The sequence below is a fragment of the Falco biarmicus genome, chromosome 8 (genome assembly GCF_023638135.1).
Source record: "Falco biarmicus isolate bFalBia1 chromosome 8, bFalBia1.pri, whole genome shotgun sequence".
Taxonomy (NCBI): Eukaryota; Metazoa; Chordata; class Aves; order Falconiformes; family Falconidae; genus Falco; species Falco biarmicus.
Window position 1 is genome coordinate 2,911,952 of NC_079295.1, and position 22,590 is coordinate 2,934,541.

At 40.2% G+C, this 22,590-nt stretch overlaps 1 protein-coding gene across 1 annotated transcript in view; it reads left to right on the forward strand.

Moving 5' to 3' along the window:
* The window catches only part of HECW2 (HECT, C2 and WW domain containing E3 ubiquitin protein ligase 2), a 176,348-nt gene that overhangs the window by 135,811 nt on the left and 17,947 nt on the right, over window positions 1–22,590 (forward strand). Inside the window, exons 18-28 of the mRNA XM_056350145.1 lie at window positions 897–980; window positions 4,147–4,256; window positions 8,191–8,311; window positions 10,412–10,525; window positions 14,227–14,379; window positions 16,472–16,570; window positions 18,338–18,467; window positions 18,947–19,093; window positions 19,775–19,889; window positions 20,639–20,724; window positions 22,139–22,251. Coding sequence (XP_056206120.1) covers window positions 897–980; window positions 4,147–4,256; window positions 8,191–8,311; window positions 10,412–10,525; window positions 14,227–14,379; window positions 16,472–16,570; window positions 18,338–18,467; window positions 18,947–19,093; window positions 19,775–19,889; window positions 20,639–20,724; window positions 22,139–22,251 — 1,272 coding nt within the window. The remainder of the gene's footprint in view (window positions 1–896; window positions 981–4,146; window positions 4,257–8,190; window positions 8,312–10,411; window positions 10,526–14,226; window positions 14,380–16,471; window positions 16,571–18,337; window positions 18,468–18,946; window positions 19,094–19,774; window positions 19,890–20,638; window positions 20,725–22,138; window positions 22,252–22,590) is intronic.

Consider the following 22,590-nt stretch of genomic DNA (forward strand, 5'->3'; position numbering starts at 1 on the left):
GTAGGATGGTGGGCAGATGGATCTCAGAGCCGAGCCACTGCTGCTGTTCTTATCAGGAGTTTGCTTTTCAGTTTTTTCCTCCTGAAGAGTAAAGCAAAATTAGAATTTCTCTCTACTGTACCGTCATATACCTTGTACTGGTAGAAATTTTTAAAAAAGGGATGTACTTCTATTTTAGAATGCAGGAAAAAAACTCTACAAAGAACAGGCGTAAGCCAAGGAATTATATTCAGTGTAGATTCTAGAAGTCATGTATGTTGGCATGCTCAGGGTTCAGCATGGATAGATTCCACAACAGTGACCAGACTGCGTCTGGGAGGGGAGGGTGTGTGCTCGCGTGAGGCAGAGGGGCAGAAACAGGACAAGGGTTTTTCTGGAAGATCTCTGAAATGCAGTGTGGTATAAAAAACCCGCCTTTGAAACCGTAAGTGTGCATTGTAATGTATGGCTTGCATTTGTACAAAGGTTCAAAAAAGACAGTACCTCTTTAAACAGTTCACTTTCGGAATAGTAATGTCCTCCTGCAGAGCTCAGCCTTCTGCCTTTGAATTCAGGGACACAGCTAGCATGAACTTGAAGGACCGGTAATTTTCTTTTCTAAAAAAAATATATTTTTTTTTACTGGTTAGATGGCAGTACTACCTGAAACAGCCTGGGCATTGAAGAGATGAGGGCTACAAGAGTATTGTTCCTCATAACAAATTAGCTTTTTGGTTGTAGTATTTTGCTGCTTGGTGTGGACTTGGTGTGGCAGGGAAAAAAATGGTTTCTGAAATAAAGAAGCATAATCCAGCGGGTATTTATGACACATACCCTGTACTTTTTCTTGTTGCTGTGGCGTACATTGGTGCCTTATTTGCAAAAGATATTTTGGAAGTCTTTTTTTGCTTACACAGGGAGAAGATCCAGTTCATCCGGACGGAGGGAACACCTGGGTTGGTGCGTTTATCCAGTGATGCAGACCTTGTCATGTTACTCAGGTAGGCACTGTCGCTTTGGATGCACGTGTGGAGTATGCTGTGGTAGCTGCTGCGGAGCCTTTCAGAGCGTGGTGTGTGCGGGTTTAGTGACCTAATCATTTCCCCTGCAGTACTTGGACTTGCAGCTGCAAGAGCTACAACTCTCAAGGGTCAGATTTTTTTATTTTCATATGTTCAGTTTCTAGAGGGTCACATTTTTTTCATAGGAGTGATGGAATGTGATACTCGCTCTGAGGAAAGGCGAGTGCAAGAGTGCTGTGCTTGTGATTTATGAGTTTGCCCAGGCCACCTTTTACTGTCCTGTTGCGTCCAGCTCTGACATTTAGATAGGTGGTACAGTTTAGACCTCGTTGCAGGAATGTGCCTTCTACTGCTTTAAGAATGCATCTGTTTAGTTTTGTGGTTTGGTAAGTCTGTATTTGTGAACGTTCGTACTTGACATGTTTTTATTACTTAATGTCTTGCTGCCTCTTCACTACACTGTGAAGCATTGTCCCCTTTAGTAAAGGGAATACTGATACAGCGTTCAAGAAATGGGAACCTGCTACTTTAATATTTTCCATTTAAGCAATTAGCTCAAAAAATCAGGCAGGGTTTTTTTTGCTAGAATTAAACCTTGTATCTTGATGTAACATTCTCATCCTGTGTAATAGTGCATCCAGAAATTCATGAGTACATGTAAATTTAATCTAGTGAAATAGGATTGGCATTAGTAGTAGTATTTTGAGGTCAAGTTGTATAATGATAATCCTTTCTGGACCCTAAATCTTTGAATTAATTACAGCTATTAAAAAAATCACATTTAAAAGCCATGCTGAAGCTTTTAAAAAATGTGAATATTGTTTCCTAACAAAACTTTTATGTGATATGTAGTGCATGGAGATGACACCAGTTCTACACAGAAAAATCTAGCTTCAGACATTTGTTTTTAAATAAAGATGGCATGAATAATTCTATTGTAGCTCTTTTGACTGGGTTTTGTTCCCTCTATTGTTCTGTTAATGGCAAAGACTGCAAGTAGTTCTTACAGTGGAAGTAAAGCAAATTCAAGATTTTGATTGAAATCTTTCTTTTGTACAAAAGCAATAATCAGTATAACTAGTTTTTAAGAGAAAATCAGTAGCCAGTATATGCCTAGAATAATGTTATATTCTTCAGATTTTATTTCTCTTAATCTACTCCCCCTTCCCCCCCCAAAAAAAATCTTAACTGAAAAGTGTTGCCTGAGGATTTTCTTCCCATTTTATTAACAATCTAGTAGTACCATTGCCCCAAAGATATATTATTGATAAAATGTTATCTATGCATTCATTATTTTCTTAAAATGTTGGATGTTAAACCTCAAGACTGGACAGGGTTATATTAAGCTTTGTGTGGGTAAATACTGGTATAAAATCAAGGGTGGGCTAAGTTAAAATCCATGGCGTACCAAGATGATGAAAGATATTTTCTTACCATTATTTAGTCTCGGTGGATTTTTGCTTTTAACAGTATCTTTTAGCAAGGTGTCATCATGGCCCTTCCCTATGAAACCCTGCAAGAACTGCACTGTAATCTCGATGACACAGTCTTCCTGGCGCTCAGGACAGCTGGGTGCTGTCTCTGGCTTGGCTGGTTGGATGACCTTGGGGAAGGCTGTACCCATTTCCATGCCTGTTCCTCAGCTGAGTGGGAATGGTACAATTTTCCTGTAAAGCACTCTGAGGTCTAGTAAATATATGGGTGGATCACAATTTCTGATATCTTTATTGCTTGGGAACACTGTACTTTTTTTCACAAGCGTCAGTAAATACTAGGTTGCAACTAACTAAAAGGAAATAAACCAGCCCCTATACGTTTAGGGACTGAAGGAGGTACAGTGTGGCACATACTTAAAAATACTCTAAGAATGGCATTATATTATAGCATCACAGAATATCTTCAGTTGGAACGGACCCATCTCACTCCCTGCTCCTTGCAGGACTACTTAAAACTGCTTCAGATGTTAAGAAGAAAATATTTTTAAGTTTCTTCTTCTAAACGTGGTGTTTGGTATACAGCACAAGTCATTTTAACTTTTAATTTAGTCCAGGATTGAAATAGTGGTTAATGTTTTATCACGTTTTCAGCATCAAAGTGTAATTGGGAGGAAAACAATGCATGGTCATGAATGTAAGAAGAACTGCCAGAAAATACCCATTCCAAAAAAAGCCCAATAAACTCATGCAAAAAAAAAAATTTCTAGCTATTTTTTCAGTGAGCAAACCTAGTAAGAAGCACATTTTGTTTGAACATTGGTTTCATTGGTTGAGCTCTATAGTAAAAGACTTAACTTGTGATTCTTTCTGTAGCTGTTTCATGTTATCTCAACTGTTCTTATCTGTGTCATGTGTAACAGCCAACATAGGCTTTGATATCTGATCCGTTCTGATATTGGATATCCTGTTTCTTTTTGGATTTGCTTGTGTTAATTTTGGGAAAAGACTGAATTTTATATATGTATATATATATCTATATACACACACACAGAGAGACTGTATGTATACAGATGCAGTGATTAAGCTGCAAAATGCTTGTTGTTTTTCTCTTAAAAGTTGTGTAGCAATAATAGAAGAAGCATGAAATAACTCAACCTGAACAGACTAGATGTGATACCTGTTTCAGCAACAGTGTTAGCATTAAAGATAAAATAGAGAAGTAACTTATGTCAACAAGCTTACTATTCGATTCACTCAAGTTCAGATGTGATTCTTAATCTTGGAGGCTTTGAAGGTTTGTCTTGTTCCTGGTCTTGGTGCAGTATTGCAGATCTTTTTCCTGGAAAGTGTGACTAAGGTTATTGACCCATTTGTAAACGAGAATTGAAGTTTAACTGGGGGGGGTGGTGGGTGGTGGTGGAAAAAGCGACTTTTAAAGGCTGATTAACTGTATTGTGACCTTCAAAACAAATACCATGTTATGTATTGCAGTGTCCCACAAAAGTAGTAATTACTGCTTTCCAGTACTTTCAAGATCTGATTGAGGGAAAGGCAGTAAAATATTTTGTAGCGCTCTAGGTGTGTGTAGTGGAAATAGGCAAGTGACTACCAAAGAAAGCAGGTTAGTAACTAGAGATTTATTCCTAGAAAGTGAAAAATGCCGTTCATTCAAATAAGCATGTTATTTCTTATTTGCTCCTTTTTACCAGCTTGTTTGAGGAGGAGATAATGTCATACGTGCCGCCACATGCCTTACTTCACCCTAGTTATTGCCAGTCCCCGAGAGGCTCGCCGGTGTCTTCGCCTCAGAACTCTCCAGGTAAGTTGCTCAGGCACAGCTTCTGCAGGGACTGTATGAAACCACTTCTCATGCTTGGGTAAGGACCAGTTCCAGATCAGTGAAGTCAGTACCACACTCCTGCTGCTTTCCCAGAAGTCAGAGAACAAAAACAATAGAAAAATTGTTTGTCTATAATTTTTTTGTTTGCTTTCCAAATTCACAGCAGCCTACAGCCAGGAACCTATTCTTGGGAAAATACAACCAGTTCCCCTCTGTGGTTCCCAGCTATCTGATGGGTAAAGTCACCCGAGTTGAAGCACCTTCCCAGTGGCCAGTGAGCTTGTCACTGCAGTACTTTCGTTATGATGGTATCTGTGAGATACTGCAGTGGAGCTAGTCCTGTAATTTAGATTACATTATGCTGCATGTAAAGACTCCCCACCTTTCTGAAGATCCAAGTTCTGCTGCTCCAGCAACAACAAAGATTTAGTCCTGTTTTTGAGCAAAGTCAATACCTGTTTGCATTTGACTGTCAAACTTGAACCTTTGCCTTGGGCTCACAAGATGTTTTGCCAGTAGAAAAGACTGGTGTATTACAACTTCAGAGGTGACGATTCTGTTCTGACTTGTAAAACATGCAGACTTGTTTTTTACTGATGTGAAACAACTAAGTGACTGCTCATGCCAGGATCCTGATGCCTGGAGAATTAAAAATACGAGATCCAATAACTGTTCGTTAAGATGCCAATGTTAATGGGGCTGTGGGACAGTGAATGGCAATTTCATGTAAAGCCAGATTATTGTCCCTTAACATGAGTTCAAAGGAGAGTGTCTTACAGCTGTCTGGAAAATGCATCTGTCGGAATGGAATGAAATCGATATTTCACATATTAACTAAATTGTGGATCATTACTAAATTATTTCAATATGACAAGGTCCATTTGACCTCTGAAGGCTATATACATCAATTTGAAGTTTATAGATGTCACTATTCTTAGTTTTCTCAAGGAGATAATAAGTAAAATAAAATCACTGCAGTAAATTGGCAGTGGTTTAAGGGGCTTTCTACAAATTTCGGAGCAGAAGTATAGATAGAGAACTCTAGGTGGTTCCAGACAATAAGAAAATTTTACCAGAAAAAGTACTGTGATTTTTAGAGGCTTTTCCCAGTCATAAGTCCACAGTCATAAAAAGCTTTGCCTTTTTAAGAAAGCAGATAAAAACCATTCATAAACATGTCCTGAGTGGTAGCTTTTCCTGCTGGTGGGCAGAGGACCTCTGCTGGACCTGTCTGAAGAAACTTTTCCAAAGATTATAGTATTCTTCAAAGCAGCTAAAATGTACCGTCTATCTGTATTGATATTTTTGATACATACATGGTTTAGATATAACTGTTTCCCTTTGTTGAAAAAAAAGGAAGAATGAAATCTGCATGTACGTATATCATTTCCAACTGCAAACCTGGCAGTAAAATGAGTAAAAATACTTTTGGCTTTCAGAGTTACAATTTCCTCATTACTAGTACATGCACCAAAGCATGTTGGGCAGGGCTTTGCTCCAACAAAGTAATTTCAAAATGGATTCAGTCTTTAACGTGATCTTTTCATCTGTTCCCCAAGTAGCACACAGTAAAGGATGAACAGTGATGTTTTTAGTCCCGTTCTCCTTAAAATTGTAATTTGTATTCTATTTCATAGAAAAATATAGAGAGGCCATTGAATTTCCCCATCAGTCTGCGAGCATGCATGTTTGTGTTGGTGTACAAATGACTTTTTTGATGAGGAATTGTAAATAGCCCATCGTTTCTGTGGAGGCTCTGTGTTCTTCCGTCAGCTAAACTGGCCGCGCTGCGCTGCGTGAGGTTGCGTGTTAAGGGTCCATTGTTCAGAGCAGCCACAGTCGCTTGTGCTTTCTCTTTTGGGGAAGATGAATAGTCATGAAGCTGCTCTTTATATCTGCTTTAGAATATAACCTCTTTGAAAATCAAATATGATTATCGCATCACTGGTGTGTTTTAGCTCTTCCATTAACATCTTTTGTTCCCGAGGCGGAAGTAATCGCTATAATTGCCCAGAAATTTCTTGGCATTTGCATCTGATTTGCAATGAGGACTTGTCATATGCTGACAGAATAATATACTGCTGATTTCTGAACCGTGAAGTAATGTGTTACCAGATACGTGTTCTGCAGTATCTCTCAGCAAAAGCTTCCTTCAGGGGCTGAGCCTGAAGTATGCTTTTGTTGCGTTTTTTTGGTGACTGCATTTTTGTACCTACTTTGACCCAAAGCGAAATAAACAAAGCAGAAGGAAAAGGCTGATAATTAAAAGGCTGTTTACAGTTTCAAGTCTCTGTGAGTTTTCTAGAGAGTTCAGCTGAGGGTACCATTAGGGAGCCCTTGGTGTTCTCAGTAAAAGAGGATAACCACTACAGATTAACCAACAGCCATGATTTGTTTTTCCAGAGGGGTCCTGCATGTTCCGGTTGGAGCTGTGAGGATTCCCTGAACTCTAATCCTCCCACACATTGCTCTAAGCGTAGAACAAGTGGCAAGCGTCCTTCTGGTCAGGTCTTTTAAAGGCCCCTCAACGGCATTCAGCGCTGACACTGCTCTCGCTTGTTCTCGCTCTGGTCCTTGCAGAGATGGGCTCCGCGGCTTCCTTCAGCAGCCACTGCCGCAGGACGTGCTCGGCGCCTGGGCCGCCAGAGCCGTGTGCTTTGTGGCTGAGCCAGCTGCTCTCCTCTCCCCTGCTCTCTGCCCGCAGGCTGAGCGGATACACGTGCTCTCTCTTTCGTAACCCAGAACGTTAACCTTCTGGTGCCTTCGCCCACAGTAGCGGTAGATGGTTCTGCATGGGCTCTGTGTCACACGTGGAGCCAAAAGAAAACTCGCGTAAGGCACTGACTGTCACCTGAGAGACAGACATCTACGTGTACGTGCTTCTGAACCATTCATTTGTGTGGCCGGGGCATTATGGGCCTGTCAGATGGCCACCAGTTGCAGATAAGTAGTTGGGAACCTATGTATTCTGTAGAAAGAGAGAAATCTTAAAACATCCTCTTGAGTTTTTTGTGGGGGATGTCTGCATAGCCGTGCAGGGGAGGAACTTAGTGTTGTAAAAACTAGGGCTGAGAAGATGAGCGTCAAAGGGCTAGGGTTAACTGCCTCTTTGGCACCCAGTCTTGCAGTCAAATCAATTGAAGTAATTTATCCAAGGAGGCAGTGGAAGTTCTGATGGTTGTAATATTCAGAATAGATCAGACTAAACACCTGATTTGTATATATGAGACTTGTACCTGCACATGTGGGGGTATGCTGGGTTTTTTTGCACACAGATCTCATCTCTCCCTGCTTTTAAGGAATTGACCCTCAAAAACAGTTTTTCAAAAATAAATGCACTTAGATGACCATCATGCATGTTCCTGCAGTCACATGTGAAAAGTTCCACAAACTTAAATTTGGTAGCCTTCCAGTTCTTCCAATAATTTTCTTTCTTGTACTTCCCCAGGGGAAAAAAAATTCTACTAGGGAATTTCCAAAAGTCATCGTCCTTCAGCTTGATGTCTGTTTATGCTTCATTTTGAGTTCTTGTTTTTCCTGATAATACTAAAACGAGAACAGAGCAGAACATTTATTGTATGAACTATTGTAAAGGGTAGGATGTAAAGTGTACTTCACAGACGAAAGTTCAGTCTCACCAGTTAATTGTGCTGGGGTTTAAATTCATCTTTTGTGTTGGCCTGGATCTGCTCTTTTAAAACTTCCTTTAGAAGGATGATGCTGTTGCAGAGGAGCAAACGGGAAGTTTTGAACGCAAAACAGATTTGAAGATACACAGCTTTAACTCTTTATAAAGGTGACTAAACCAAACACATGCCATGTCTTTTGCTGTTAATAAATCTTGTCAGTAGGTGATGGGACAGTAATCAGTTCATGTCACTACAGCTCCTTCTTTGCTTATTGCTTCCTGCAGGTACTCAGCGTGCCAATGCCCGAGCTCCAGCTCCTTACAAAAGAGATTTTGAAGCCAAGCTGAGGAACTTTTACAGGAAGTTGGAGACTAAAGGATATGGACAAGGCCCAGGGAAATTGAAGTATGTTGGAGAATTTCATGACACTGGATTTGTTTTTCAGGCAGCTTGCCTTGCCTTGCGCGTCTGCAAGCTTCTTCCCATTAGGAGGAACGCAGATGTGATGCCCTTGCGCTCCTGGAAATATAAAGCCTGTTATAAAAGACTTAGTTCCAGCATGTGATTCATAGCAGAGGGTACAGCAAGTTCTGAGCACTTCTTTTCTCTGTTTCCTCCAACTATATTTTCATACAAACAATATTACCCATACGTTGCCAAAAAGTGCTTTGGGAAGAGGCCTGCAGAACAGGAGGCACCTGAATTCTTCCATTATAGCAATTGCTGTGATATAAACATTTTCTCATGTCTGTTTCCATTGAAGAAACTAGGTAGGCTTGTCATTTGTACATCATTGCCTGTATTGATAGCACGGTCCTCTTTAGTAAAGAGGACTCATAAAAATTATCAAATTCTAAGGTGGTTCTTAAAAAAAACCTGCTTATGTTTTTACTTCAGCACTGGCAGCTAGAGTGCTTGTAGTGAGGTCTTCCCTCCTTCCTTTGTTTGATAATCATGTGATTACATACCGCTGTGTTAAGAATCATCACCATAAGGTACTTTTATAATTTTGTAAATGACCAAGTTTTGTGCCAGCTATTGAACTCTCATAGAAGCCTTGAGGCCCTAGAATCCTTTTTTAAACCATTTCTTCTACTGGAATAGGGGAGTGGTTTGTTTGTGGCCTTTGGTTAGGGTTTTGTTTGTTTTTTTTCCCCTAGCCAGTGACTTCTCACATTTTTCAGGAATCTGTGCAGAGCTCAGACTTCATTTGTGTGAGCTTGTTAAAAGTTTTCCACAACTGAAATGGGATTAAAACGGTATTGGTTAGACAGCCTTAGGAAGCAGGGCTGGGCATTATCTGCTTATATGTAATGAAATCATAAACACTTAAAGATTAATGTATGAAAATTTTGTCGCGAATGCTTGGGCAAACAGTTGGTAGAAGAGGCTGGCATTTGCCACCTGTAAGATCCATACCATTCCCTGCACCTTTCTTTCCTGACCTAGTTGCCATCCCAGTGGGGATTTTGAAGCAGAACAGCAGCTTGATTTTTGAACAGAATTTTTCTCGGGGTTCCTTTCCCAGGCGTACGCTGACCTGTTCCTTTTTTTCAGACCAGGACGCCAGCACAACTTGCATGCTGCCTGGCTCCTCTGGGTGCCTGTTGCCCAGGTGCCTTGCCAGCCCCTGGTTCGGAGCTGCCGTGCCCTCGGCAGGGCAGCACGGTGCAGTCCCAGGCTGATGCCGGCACTAGCAGTCAGCACAGCGGGGGCTTTGCGGGAGGCCGTAGTGGGGTACGCTGCCTCTCCGCCGGCAGCAGCAGCGCCCGCTGCGGTCTGCCCGACTGACCAAGCACTGGCATAAGGCACGTATGTGAATATAAGGCAAGCTAAGTTCCGGGAAGGAAATTAAATACAGCTTTTTGGCAGAGGGTAAAATGTTTAAGGAAGGAGGATTCTTTCACCTCTTATTTTAGATCTTTATGACACTTCCTCACTATCACAATTTTTCTTTAGAAGGTAACATGTTTTTGCGTACAGATGCTTCAGTCTGGTTTTGGACAAACAAGTGCCATTCCTTCTAGACTTTTGTCCTGTCACACACTGGGGATAGCATTAGGAATGTGTTATTCTGGAGTTACCGTTCAGTGACTTTGTCACAGTTTTCTCCTTTTCCTTGTTAAGAGATTGATTTTTACACAAAAGATTAGATTCTTGCTTACAGTAAGACTGATTTAGAGGCCCAGCCTTACAAAAGGATTTTAAACTTAATGAAAATTCCCTTCAGGACCTTTCCCCTTGAAGCCTTTAGTTTAAGGAAGAACCAGGGTCAAAAAAAATAAAGCTACACTTCTTGGCACGAGACAAATATTATTGAAATATTGAAATGTAGATCCTTGAGAGAAATAGATTTACAGACAGAAGCTGCCAGATCTGAATCTAATTATCCAGCAGAAACACATATCTCTGGGAAGTCACCCTGTTACCTTGCAGTATAAATAGATGTTTCTAACTGTGGCTCATGTTCATAAATTGCTATTTCAAAATTATTTTCCTGTTCAGATTAATCATCAGGAGAGATCACTTGCTAGAAGATGCCTTTAACCAGATCATGGGCTACTCAAGAAAAGACCTGCAGAGAAATAAACTCTATGTCACGTTTGTTGGGGAAGAAGGGTGAGTAGAACAGGGAAGTAAATGTGATCTCAGAACTCAGTGTGTCTCGCAGCTGCTGTTTCATCAAACTTCTTGTGGTCTGGAGTGAAAAGAGGAAGGATTACAGTCAGGAAATGCCACATATATAAGCCTAGAACATATAGCTGTTCAAGATGATTTTTCAGGCATTGTGAAATGTAATGCATCCTGCCTTTGCAGAAGTAATGCATGTATTTATGTGAATTTTCACAATAGTTAGTGTGTGTTTCAGGATGTTGCTGGGAAAGCAAAGAAAAAACCCAAACAACTTGCTTGTGTTATTCATATTTCTTTACTGTCAGTGCTGACATTGTATCTCCGGTGCTTGTTAAAAGACAGCTGATGTTTGTTGGAGGGGAGAGTGCTTCCAGCGTAGGCTAGAGGCTCAACCCTTAACTCAGCTCCTGTCTGAGGCAGTGGGAGCTGAAAGCCCACAGCGCTGCAGGAGGTGCTCACTGCTTCTCCAGGCCAGGGCCTGCGCCGCAAATAAAAGCGCCTAGGCTGTTGCTAGTTGTCAAATAAACACAAATATTTCTGACATTTCAGAGTCACTTCGGAGAATGCTCAGTCTGTGTCTCATGAAACTCTAACATGTCGCGAGACGTGTGTTGCAAGGCAAGACATGGTTAGGTTTTTCTTTGCGAGTGAAACTGGAACGAGATGCTATTGCTCTCTTTCATCGCTTCATTTGTGCCCCCTTTGTCAGGTCTTAAAGCCTGATGCCTCAGGCACAAATATTTTTATTGATATATTAATGTATTTGTAAATACATCCAAAATGTTATTCCTTGATATTTAGGAAACTGCAGGACACAGCTCTTGGAACGCTGTAGTGTGCATTATTGCCATGTGATGTGTGAGTCATTAAAATTGCTAAGTTGTAAGAGAAGCATCTCATGCAAGATTAGATAAAATTAATACGTCTTTGAAAACCCCTAAATCCTGTTGTTTGTTCAAAGTTCACCCTGAAGTACTTAGTGTTGATAAGGACTCACTGAAGTCTTAAAATAAAAAACATTGACAGCCGAGAGCCAAGTGTGGACTTGTTCATATAAATAATACCGCTGTGCTGTCTGAGGAAGAGTTCAGAACGGGCATGACGAGGCTGGTGCGGGGTGAGATTACACTGTACTGAAAGAGCAGGGTGGGGATGCAGAAACGAGGCCTCACACAGCCCCACCAGCCTTTATTTTCACAGCTACCATCTTGACTGGGATTTAAAAATGAGAGGGAAAATTTTAAATCGTTCATGAGATAGAGATTGATCCAGATAGTCCATCTCCTTTCATCAGACGTCAGGCTTTTGCATTTTATCGCTCAGTAGAGCAAGATGAAGGATGACCTGGAAACAGAGGTGACACATCCTGTTCCCATAATATCCAGCTTTACACAAGACTCTCTTCTTAATGGAAAAGAATGACTTAATTAAGAGCGAAGTCAAATTAAAATGACTTCAATTCTCTATTTACAAATCCGTGTTTTGAATGAAGAAAGGATGTATGCAAACAGTATTATTTCATCAGAGATGGTGTAAGGATGTGTATCGCATCAAATGTTAATTTGGCTAGGTGTAGAAAGACAGGTCAGGGTGGAGGAGAGGAGGGTGAGGAGGAGGAGGAATATACTGAAAGTTAATTGTTTCCTGTTCACTCGTCCTTTTCCTTTTCTAAGTTTTTAAGTGGGAGTTTGCTGTTGTATTTCTTTTAGTCTTGGTAAAGAGGTGTAAGTCCTAAAGTAATGGGTAATGAAATCCTCACAAATCAAAACTTTCCAGTAACTATTGATTTTTTTAGTGTATAAATCAGTAAATGAGGCAACTCGAACACAGTTATTACTGTTCCTAAGATTTTTATCCTGTCTCCGTAATGTTTGGCATCTTTCTTGAACCTTCAGTTTCTACCATCTTGCAGTTGTGATGCTGGTTTAATGCTTTTACATTCATACTTCATGTGGTGATAAATGAAGAAAATGTTGATACAAAGAATATGGTTCCTTAAAGTTATTTTCCCGAAGTTCTATAAACTATAAGCAGAAGCTGCTTTGCATTAACGGTGGTAAATCTGAAGTATTAATGGTGCTTCCTAGGAGACATGAGTCATGTTGCCAACAACATATTACTCTGCTCCTGAATACCCAAGTGCCCCACAGTTGCAGCTGTTGTGTGGTTGCATACCTCTTGCATGAAGTTTTCTCACCCTTGTGCCAAGCCTTTAATTGTGGGATAAATCTGACTGGCAGTGCAGGACTCTCATGACTGATTTATTTAACATGACTCACAGTACCTCGGCGTACAAAAGGAGCCGTATGAAACGGCTGGTAGTCAAGCACACTGTTTCTAGTCTATCTTAAGATTTCATAGCGAGTCTGATCATCCCAGAAGTTTGCAACAACATCTTCCAGAAGACCCTTTATTTGATCCTGGTATTTGTGCCGAGATTAAGGTCCAACAGTTGTCCATGATATCAAACCATTTGGAGTTTTTTTTCTGCAGTCTGAGGATGGAATCTGCCCTTCTTGCCAGGGTAAGGATCTGTTGCAGTACTTCACTTCTGAAGCTTAACAGATGCAAAGTGCTTCCAAATGACTGAAGGGAAAATGTGTTTCATTCAACAGAGGAAAGAGGCTCTGTCCTCAACTTGACAATGGTACCTAGCCTTTACTTCCCTGACAACCTCATCCTCAAAACCAGCTCTCATCGATGTTTGTCTTGTGTAAAAGTTCATGAGCCAAAGCACTTGCAGCAGAACTCCTATGTGACAGCTGACCTTCTCTGTAATACTTCTGTCTGTGCATTGTCTCAGTACTAAAGCAAGGCCTTCTTAAAAGTCAAGTATGAAATCTCCAGTCTTAGAAGACAGATCTTTAGATCTGTTTGTTACGGTTATGATAATCTCTGTTCCCCAAGGAAAATCCCTAGTTTTCTCTTTTCCAACTCTACCAGAGCATTAACTTCATACTTAACTCATTTCACTGGTGACCTGCAGCGTAATGTCAACATTCAGTCTCAGCGCTTTGTCAGCAATGAGTTTGTTTATGATTCAGGAAGAAGGGGTTATTTAGATTCCTTCTTCATTAGTACTGGAATCTTGAAATAGAAAAAAAAAAAAAACCAAACCACAAAACAAAACCAAAGGAAATGCATTCTCCAAAAGACATTTCAATGCACTCAAGTTTGGAAGACAGACAAGAAAATTTAGACCAAGAAAGATAAATCACTGAAGTAATCTCAGATTATATTGCTAGGGAAAACAGAAATATTATCCTTCAGATTGTCCTATTGTTGCAAGTCTGCAGAGACAAACTATGCCTATTGTTCATTTTCACTCTTTAATTAGTCAGATGCAGATAGGTCTAATGTTGGCTCTTTTCATGTTTCCTCCTCCCTCCCTCCCCCAGTTAGTCAGTCATGTTCCTGTGGCAAAGAGGCCGTCACAGCTGGAGCCAACATTTTTGATGAGAGCAGCCGGCACAGAGCACTTCATTCCAGTCCTCCAAGCCATTCCATTTCAGAATAGCCCCGTGAGGACTGCACGTACCTTGGCACTGAGCAATCTGCAGGATAAGGGTTCTGGTTAAAATCTTATGAAATTTTAATTAAAATATAGCGTAAGGAATGTAGATTCAAAACAGCATTTCTTCGCACACAATGAACGCTTTATAGTAATGTCAAGTTTCTCTTTAAAGGTTGGACTACAGTGGACCTTCAAGAGAGTTTTTTTTCCTGGTGTCTAGAGAGCTCTTCAATCCATATTATGGTTTGTTTGAGTATTCGGCCAACGATACCTACACAGTACAAATAAGTCCCATGTCTGCTTTTGTAGACAATCACCATGAGTGGTAAGGATTATTTTTCCTTTTGGTTTTGAAATACGTTTTCTGTTGTGCCTACTTGCAGACAGCTGCTCTTACCTGCTCAGACATATAACACAGAACCTGATCTTTTTAACCAGCAGCAAAATAATTGCATTTATTTAGACTTATCCTGATTTTGTTTTCTCTTGCAGTTTTAGATGATCTTGTTTCTCACAAGGTCAGCAAAACCATGATTTGGAATGTGTACCATGGGATTGTCTCACAACACAACTCTCCGTGTTTCTTGTACATTAGCAGTCATTTCATGAAAGCAGTATTAGCCTCTTGTGCATTTAAAAAAAAAAGTCATTGGCAGAGACTAAGGGAGATTTCAAACAGGTGTTACTGTATGGAAGTTCTTTGAGTCTTCCTAAAGATTACAGAGGTCTCGGTGGAAAAAACCCAACATGTCTATTGGAAGGAAATCTATGGTGGTATCTTAACTGGGGACAGGGGGAAGGCTGCTGATTACATAGCTCTTAAGCAAAGTGTCTACATACACACATACTTCTAAAATAGTTGTCAAGGATTTTTGTATAAGCCCATTTTCACCATTACAAGCCAGTTTAAATCACCCTCAGTTGATTTTTAAGCCATGGCATTGCCAGAAGTCTGTAAAGCTGGGCTATGATTATTAACAGAGAACTCTGTTGAGTAGGCAGTTAAATTACTGTAACAGCAGAATGACAACTGCTCACCTGTGTAGGACAGATACGTACTGAGTTCATATGTATTGGAAGCCAGTTATGAAGAATGAATGTCAGAAAAGGAACCTCATTGCTAGTTTGAAAAATTATAGAGAATTAAATGGTAGGTTGCATCCAGTTTCAGTCAGTTGAAGCAACCTATCTGCTGAACTCCAGTTCTGCAACAAAACTCGGCATATGCTGCATTGGAAAAACAGAACAGTCTGGCAAGAAGGGGGAGAAAAAACTTTGCGTGTTGTGCAGCTTCTGCCAACATTTTGTATTCCTCCCTGGCTTCTGCAGTGCTGGACCAGAGACCTCGGGGGTGAGGGAGGCATGACCCCCTTCCCTTTCTGGGAGTGCCGGTGCCAGTGCCAGTGACGGGCTGGTCTCGTACAACCTCAGGGGGAATTCAGAAAATGCAGCTGTGTCAAGCAGCTATGCATGGAAGAAGGCCCTGCATGTCACACCCACCCTCACCTTGCAAACCCTCTGTACAGACAGATATAATAAAGTCTTCGTCTTTCCAAGAAAAACATTGCTGAAGATGCATAAACAGAAAGTTTAAGAACTACTTTCTTTGGAAAAAAAAATACTAGACTTAAATCTAGTTTCAGAGATGGAACTTTTCACAATGGATCTTTATTCTCACGAGAATATTTGCAAAGACCCTACTATTTCCAAGTTGCTGCCATCTGATCTCAGATCTGTCAAACTCCCTCCCTCCCCCCCCCACCCCTCCTTACACGCCCGACAAAGTGAAGCTCATAGGGGAAGAACAGGAGAGAGGAGAGGAGGAGATCATTTAGGTCCCATTGATGTAGGGCTGGAGAGTACTGTGGTGATACATAACAAAGCTTCCAGCTGCTGTTGGTGAAAATGTCTGGAAAAACTCCATAGTCACCAGTCGGAAGAGGGATCAAGGAGCCACTGTAAGGAGAAAAGGCAGCCAGCAAGGACTGCCGGGCTGGGAAAGGGTGGAAAAACCTTTGGCCTCCCAGTAACATGCAAACAAGTTAATCCTATGAGGGGTGTGCAAAGAAAAGATATGCTTTGCAATATCTTTTGAATATTTCTTTGGCAAGAAAAGCATGGAAGATATGCCTTTATAAAGAGGTTAGTCTGGCAGGGGTTGATTGGGTTAATATGGATTTGACATTTTTGAGAAGTTGCAACTTAGGTATCTGAGGGATTTTCCACACCCTACAGGCTTGCATTTTTTTCTCTGCCTTGCTGAGAATGTAAAAGAAAAAACCCAACAAAAATACCACAATTTAGACATAGCTATCTGATTTTAAAATGCTGTTTGGAAATACATGTAAGTTTTGAACGCAGAGCAGTGTACAAACCACAAAGTTTCAGTATAACAATTGTAACTCTTTCCCTTCCAGGTTCAGGTTTAGCGGTCGAATTCTTGGTCTTGCTCTGATACATCAGTATTTGCTAGATGCCTTTTTTACACGACCCTTTTATAAAGCCCTCCTCCGAATGTGAGTAGAATTGTTCTGTCAGCTTTTTTGTTTGATTCCATCCCCGTGGATAATGCCATTTTGCGTATGGGTAAATCGTGATGTTTTATCATTGAAGAAGACAAGACATTATTTATAGTTCAATCATTTCATTTCAACTGAGGACTTTTAAAAAAAGTTTATTTTTTTTCTGTTTATGGTTATTAGCCAGTTACCTAATAACTCAGAATGTTTCTGATCAGTATGAAAACCTCCTGTTTTATTGTAGCCATATTACCAGCTTTCTTCTACGAAAATCTTACGTTTGAACTTGTACAATGAAATGTTGTGGGTTTATTCCCAATATTAATAGGGTTCTTATTCATTTGCCTTGTAATGACTCACAGGATAGGATGTGAATCACTTTGTAACTGCAAGTGCAAGACCCATTCTCCGAGGTAGACTGTTGTGTTGGCAATCTCCATTTTGAGGAGCTTTACTTTGATACACTTCAGACTTTGTTTTCAGAACTACTACTCGTGTTCTGGCTGAAACAAAGAGCTGTGCTTCTTCAGCATGTCTGAAATTTAAGACCTAATGAATGTACGGTGCTTCACCTTTTGTCCTCCAACTGAAAGCTGTTTTTGGGAAGTCTGGAAAGTTTTTTTTTTGTATAAAACATCGTAAGTTTTAGTGGTGTGGGGTAGTGCATCCGTTTCTATTGCACAGATATTTTAGAAGTACCTCAATGCTAACAGTGTCATTTTAATGAGGACTTATTCCAGATGGACTTTAATACTAGTATGGTGTGACTGCAAAATTATATTAATTGTTTGACGTGGTGGTTCTCTGGACAGTAACATTAAAAATGAGGGGCGGTCACCTCTGTACACAGCCTAATTCATGCAGCTTCCCCATAAAAGCCCTGGACCTCGGCTTTCCTCAGAACTGGTAAGCCATCCAGACTAGCTCTGCCAGCGGGACATGGTGCCCAGTCTGTCAGCTTTGATGTAGGGGCTGTTACTGCAGCACGTCACTCGAACGACACTTGAGTATCCAACTGAAAGTACAGGGCTTTCATCTGACTATAGGGACCAGGAATGGAAGCAGCAGGGAGCGCTGCAGCCGAGAAGCACCTTCCTTAATGAACAGCCCCGCTGGCCTGTTCCACAGAACAGGAGTTACCAATGGCAGGAATTGCCACCACAGTGTTAAATGTTACTAACAGATGGCACCTTCAAAGCCTGAGTAGCAACTGTTAAAACCAGCAAGGGGCAGCTGGCGTACAGGTGGGGTTTGCAGGAGGAGGACAGGGTAAGGGGGAACAGGCAAAGGTAAAAAAGTATTTCTGTGATAAGCAGGGTGTCTGGAAGGGCTTCGTTGCACAGCAAAGAGACAAGGGGCAGTGTAGTCACATAAGCAAAAAGAATAGTAGTTGTTTTTTATAAAAACCTAGTGTTTCTGTTATGATATAAAATTTTTGTCTCTTCAATCTATGTATTTTCAGAATTCCAAAATATTCTTCACACGAAACACAGGACAGACTCACCATGAGCTTAATAAGCAATGTGTCTTCAAATTAATAAATCTGGAGTTTATATACCAACAATTATTTTGTGTTACGCAGTAACTGCTATTACTGGGCAAATAAACAGATTTGAAGTAGTGTCGTCTTTATTCTGTTGTTTTTTTTTCCTCTTGGCTCCCACTCTCAGTCTCTTTTTTAGGGCTGTCCTATCTGAGTTTAGTTACTGAGCGCACGCTGCTGCTGTCATCTGTACTTGGGTGTTTTCTTCTTGTTTATGTTAGACTCTGTGACCTGAGTGACCTGGAATATCTCGATGAAGAGTTTCACCAGAGTTTGCAGTGGATGAAAGACAATGACATACATGATATCCTAGATCTCACATTTACTGTAAATGAAGAAGTTTTTGGGCAGGTGTGTAAGATTCTCAATTTAATTTCCTTTGTGTAGTCTACTGCTAGATAAACATTTATTTGGCCAGAAGATTTATTGTCATTCCATGCTGATTTGAACTTGCTTTTATAAAATTCTGGTTGGTGAAAACAATGTTGAAATCTAAGGAGTAATTATTATTTGTAACTGGTCAGGCATGTCTTTCTGGTTAAGGAGAGTTTTCTGGAGAGTATCTGAAGTACCAAAATTTTGGGTTGCTCTGCTGGAGGTAGTTTACGTGAATTTAATTGCAGTAGAGTTAGCATTCAAAGGTATTGCAGCACCTCTGTTGTATGTAGTTGTATGTTCTCTTATTTCACATATTCCAGTCTGCTAAAGTCAGTTTTGGCTCGTGCTTTTAAGGAATTACTTCAACTTGAAAATTTGAATTATTACAAATCTTTCTTTTGTCATTACAATGCTGTTTTGTCACTTGGTCATTTTTTTTTTTTTTTCCTAAGATCACAGAACGGGAACTGAAGCCCGGAGGTGCCAACATCCCAGTAACTGAAAAGAACAAGAAAGAATATATAGAAAGAATGGTGAAATGGAGAATTGAGAGAGGAGTTGTACAACAGACAGAAAGTCTAGTTCGTGGTTTCTATGAGGTAAAAAACTACAAAATTAAATCTACTTTCTTCCTTTATCTTCTGCAAATACTTTTCTCCTCATACACATTTCCCAGATACAGTGTCCCAAAAAGCAGCTACATACAGAAGCAGAAGTGCCCTTACAGATCTTGGGGGTGGGGTGGGGTGTTAAATAAAACAAAAAGAAAATTGTTAGTCATTGACTTATGATATGGTTTAGTTTATCTTCTGTAAACTGGAAAATACTCTTGATCCCTATTTGTGTGGTTAGCACGGAACGCTTGCCTAGGCCACCCATCCGTTCCTTCGTTGGGCCTTTGAGGGGGTTTGTGCGTGTGCCGTACTTGGTGTAACACGGTGGACTGAGTGTGTTTCAAGGTATTTCTCTCTCACCTGTTTTAACGTGGACAATTAAATGGAATGTATTGAACTTAATTTGCCCTGAAATAATTCTGTATTATTTGCCAGTAGAATTCTCTTCCCAATCACTGTGATCCTTTAATGAAACTGAAAGTATCTGCAGTGTAAGAAAAAGAAGTTGATTTACTTGCCTTTAAAAAGAAAAAAAACACTTTTATTCTTTCCATTCATGAGAGAAATGTTACCTGATAAATGCCTTAGCCCCACTAAAGCCTTTCACAGGGAGGCAAAAATCAATAAATGAAGAAATGCTACTGTGCATTGTATTTCCTTTCGCAGGTGGTGGATGCGAGGCTCGTGTCTGTGTTTGATGCCAGAGAACTGGAACTGGTTATAGCTGGAACAGCAGAAATTGACTTGAGCGACTGGAGAAATAACACAGAATATAGAGGAGGTGACCTTAATTTTGAGTTGTTCACTGGCCTTCTTGTGCTGGGGGGCCTGGAATTGCCTGGCTTCAAAGACACCAAAGCACCATCCTATGAGATACATGAGTATCTTCTGAATTTCTGTGGTTGAGTTTGCGTTAGCAGAAGGTAATCTGTCCATCTGAGTTTACTTCATGGCCTCCCCCTGCAGCTCTTCCCTTACTGTTCCTGCCTGGAGAGGGTAACGGAGCAGCCTTCTCCCCAGCAGGTACACCAGTAGGGGACCAGCTGGGCACTGGGGACAAGTGGAGGTGGCAACTGTCCTTAGTAGGATCTACCTCTTTTCCACTCTCAGAGGGGGAGGAAATCAGAAGTAATCCTAGTGACTGCAGACTGGCAGTTAAGATCGGTTGAGAACAATGGAAGATTTGGGAACTACTTCGAGAGAGATGGTTGCAACACCGTTTGTAGCTTTAAATATGTAAAAAGCACAGCACTGGAGATTTCAGGAATTTGCATTCCTGTTGGTGATTGATGAATGGAAGAAATGCTTGCAGAATAGATTTCACTCCTTTTTGTCGTACTAAATGAATTCTCTGCCTTGAAGATTTTTAAGCATTTTAGGAGTATTCTTCACTCACCTAGTGTCTTTTGCTGCAACTGGATCAGAAAAACAGCATTAGTGTGACTAGGGCCAAACTAGGAAAAACGTACTAACTTCTCTCAAGCACTTTTGTAGCACCCAAAGGTATAAAGGCTCTTCTTGTTTTAACAGGTTATCATGACAATCACATTGTGATCCGGTGGTTCTGGGCTGCTGTGGAAAGGTTCAACAATGAACAACGACTAAGACTTTTACAGGTAAGAAATCTGCTGGTTTGTGTCATGTGCATCGTTACAGTTACATGCTAAACTGGTCCCATCCAGGTTTATGACACACAAAAATTGTAGTGATGCTGGCTAGTGGGAATAACCTGACAGTCCTCAGAGACTAACTGTAATAATCTTAAATGACTGGAGCTTAATCTCTATTTTTTTAGATTTCTAAGTTAAAAAAACACATTTAAGATAAAGTATCTGTTGTCAGTAATCCTTTGCTATTGTTTGATTAAAAGTATATTAAGACTAGTAAAGATAGAAGAGGAAGATTGTAATTGGTTATACCATTAGGTAGATATTTGAATAATACTTGTTTAGGAAGAAGAAAGCTTCAGTGGAAGATCAAGTGCCTCACATCACAAAATAATGCATAAAAACCTGAAAGTCAGTCCAATGCCATTTTCACTAAGTCAGCCTGCAGAATCCAGTCAGCCTGCTGATGAAGGACAAAAACCTTTCAGCAGAGTTATATTTATACATGTGGGTCTACTATTGAGGTGGTGTTTTTTTTTTAATTCAGATTACATCCATCATACCTGTAAAGAAACAGACAAACCCCAACCCATACCATGTTCTTGATCTATTACAAATCCACTGTTTAACTATTCAGAGTTTGCATCCGATTATTGAGTTACCTATATGAGTATGATGAAGGATTTTCTTTTTGTATCTGATTAAGTACTTAAAACAGGTTTGTAACAGTGTGTGGTACCTCATTTGATGGAGTGCCAGAGATGTCTGCTTATACGTTCCTATTGCATCTGTTAGTTAGAAGGTTTTATCATATCCAGGTAATTAAAAATTAAGTAGCCTCTCATCTGTCAAAAACAGCATTTCATCTGTTCATGACGGGTTATAACTAAATCTGCTCAACAGACAGCATTTCAGCAAATGTCAGTGGATGATCTACCTAACCTTCAGAATTTATTCCTTTTTTTAGAGCATTCAATACCAGTTTATGAAGACACTGAAATCCACATAGCCAAAAAAGCGTAACATGGAGCCATTATCATACTTTATTACTTTTTTACCGGCTCCTCTTAAAACAAAATAATGACAGTAGGGAAAAAGTCACTTAGGCTGAAGTTTAAGTAACTTAAAATTAATAGTGTTTTACTCTACACTATTTATGTAGCATAATTACTCTTTCAAAGAGAAACCTTTGAAGGGAGTTGATCATCTAAGTTGTCTTTTCTAGAGCCCTACCAGCAAATGGTTAGTTTTCCCTTATCCTCCATTTAAAGCAGCATTTCTTACTTGTGCCTCACAAATCTCTTTATTTTGCAAATAATTTTACATAAGCATTTGGACTTCGTTGGATATGCTGATATAAATAAATTTCTAATCTGCACCATCTGTGTCCCTGATACCCATGATGTTCTGTTTGCGCTGGCAGTTTGTTACAGGCACGTCCAGCATACCTTATGAAGGATTTGCCTCTCTGCGGGGGAGCAATGGTCCAAGAAGGTTCTGCGTGGAGAAGTGGGGGAAGATCACTGCTCTTCCAAGGTACAACTGTGTGTATGTTAACGATAGAGATACTTTAGAATATCGGTTACCGTGATAACAGAGAAGCCATTTGAGAAACATAAACAAGTTTTAACTGACTGTGCAAATAAATTGCACCTTAGATGAAAATTTCCTTCCCCGTTGTTCCAGTGTCTGATGCATCCCTCTTTCTTTGAACTTGGTTTTGTTCCTGTAAGATGGACAAGGCAGTGTAACTGCAGCTGATGTCCAGATTGTCATGCTTTTTTCATGGAAAATTATATTAGGAAGATAACTGCTTCTGACATTTATTTTGTTACATTTGATTAAAGGTACAAGCATTTACTTACTGAACATGTG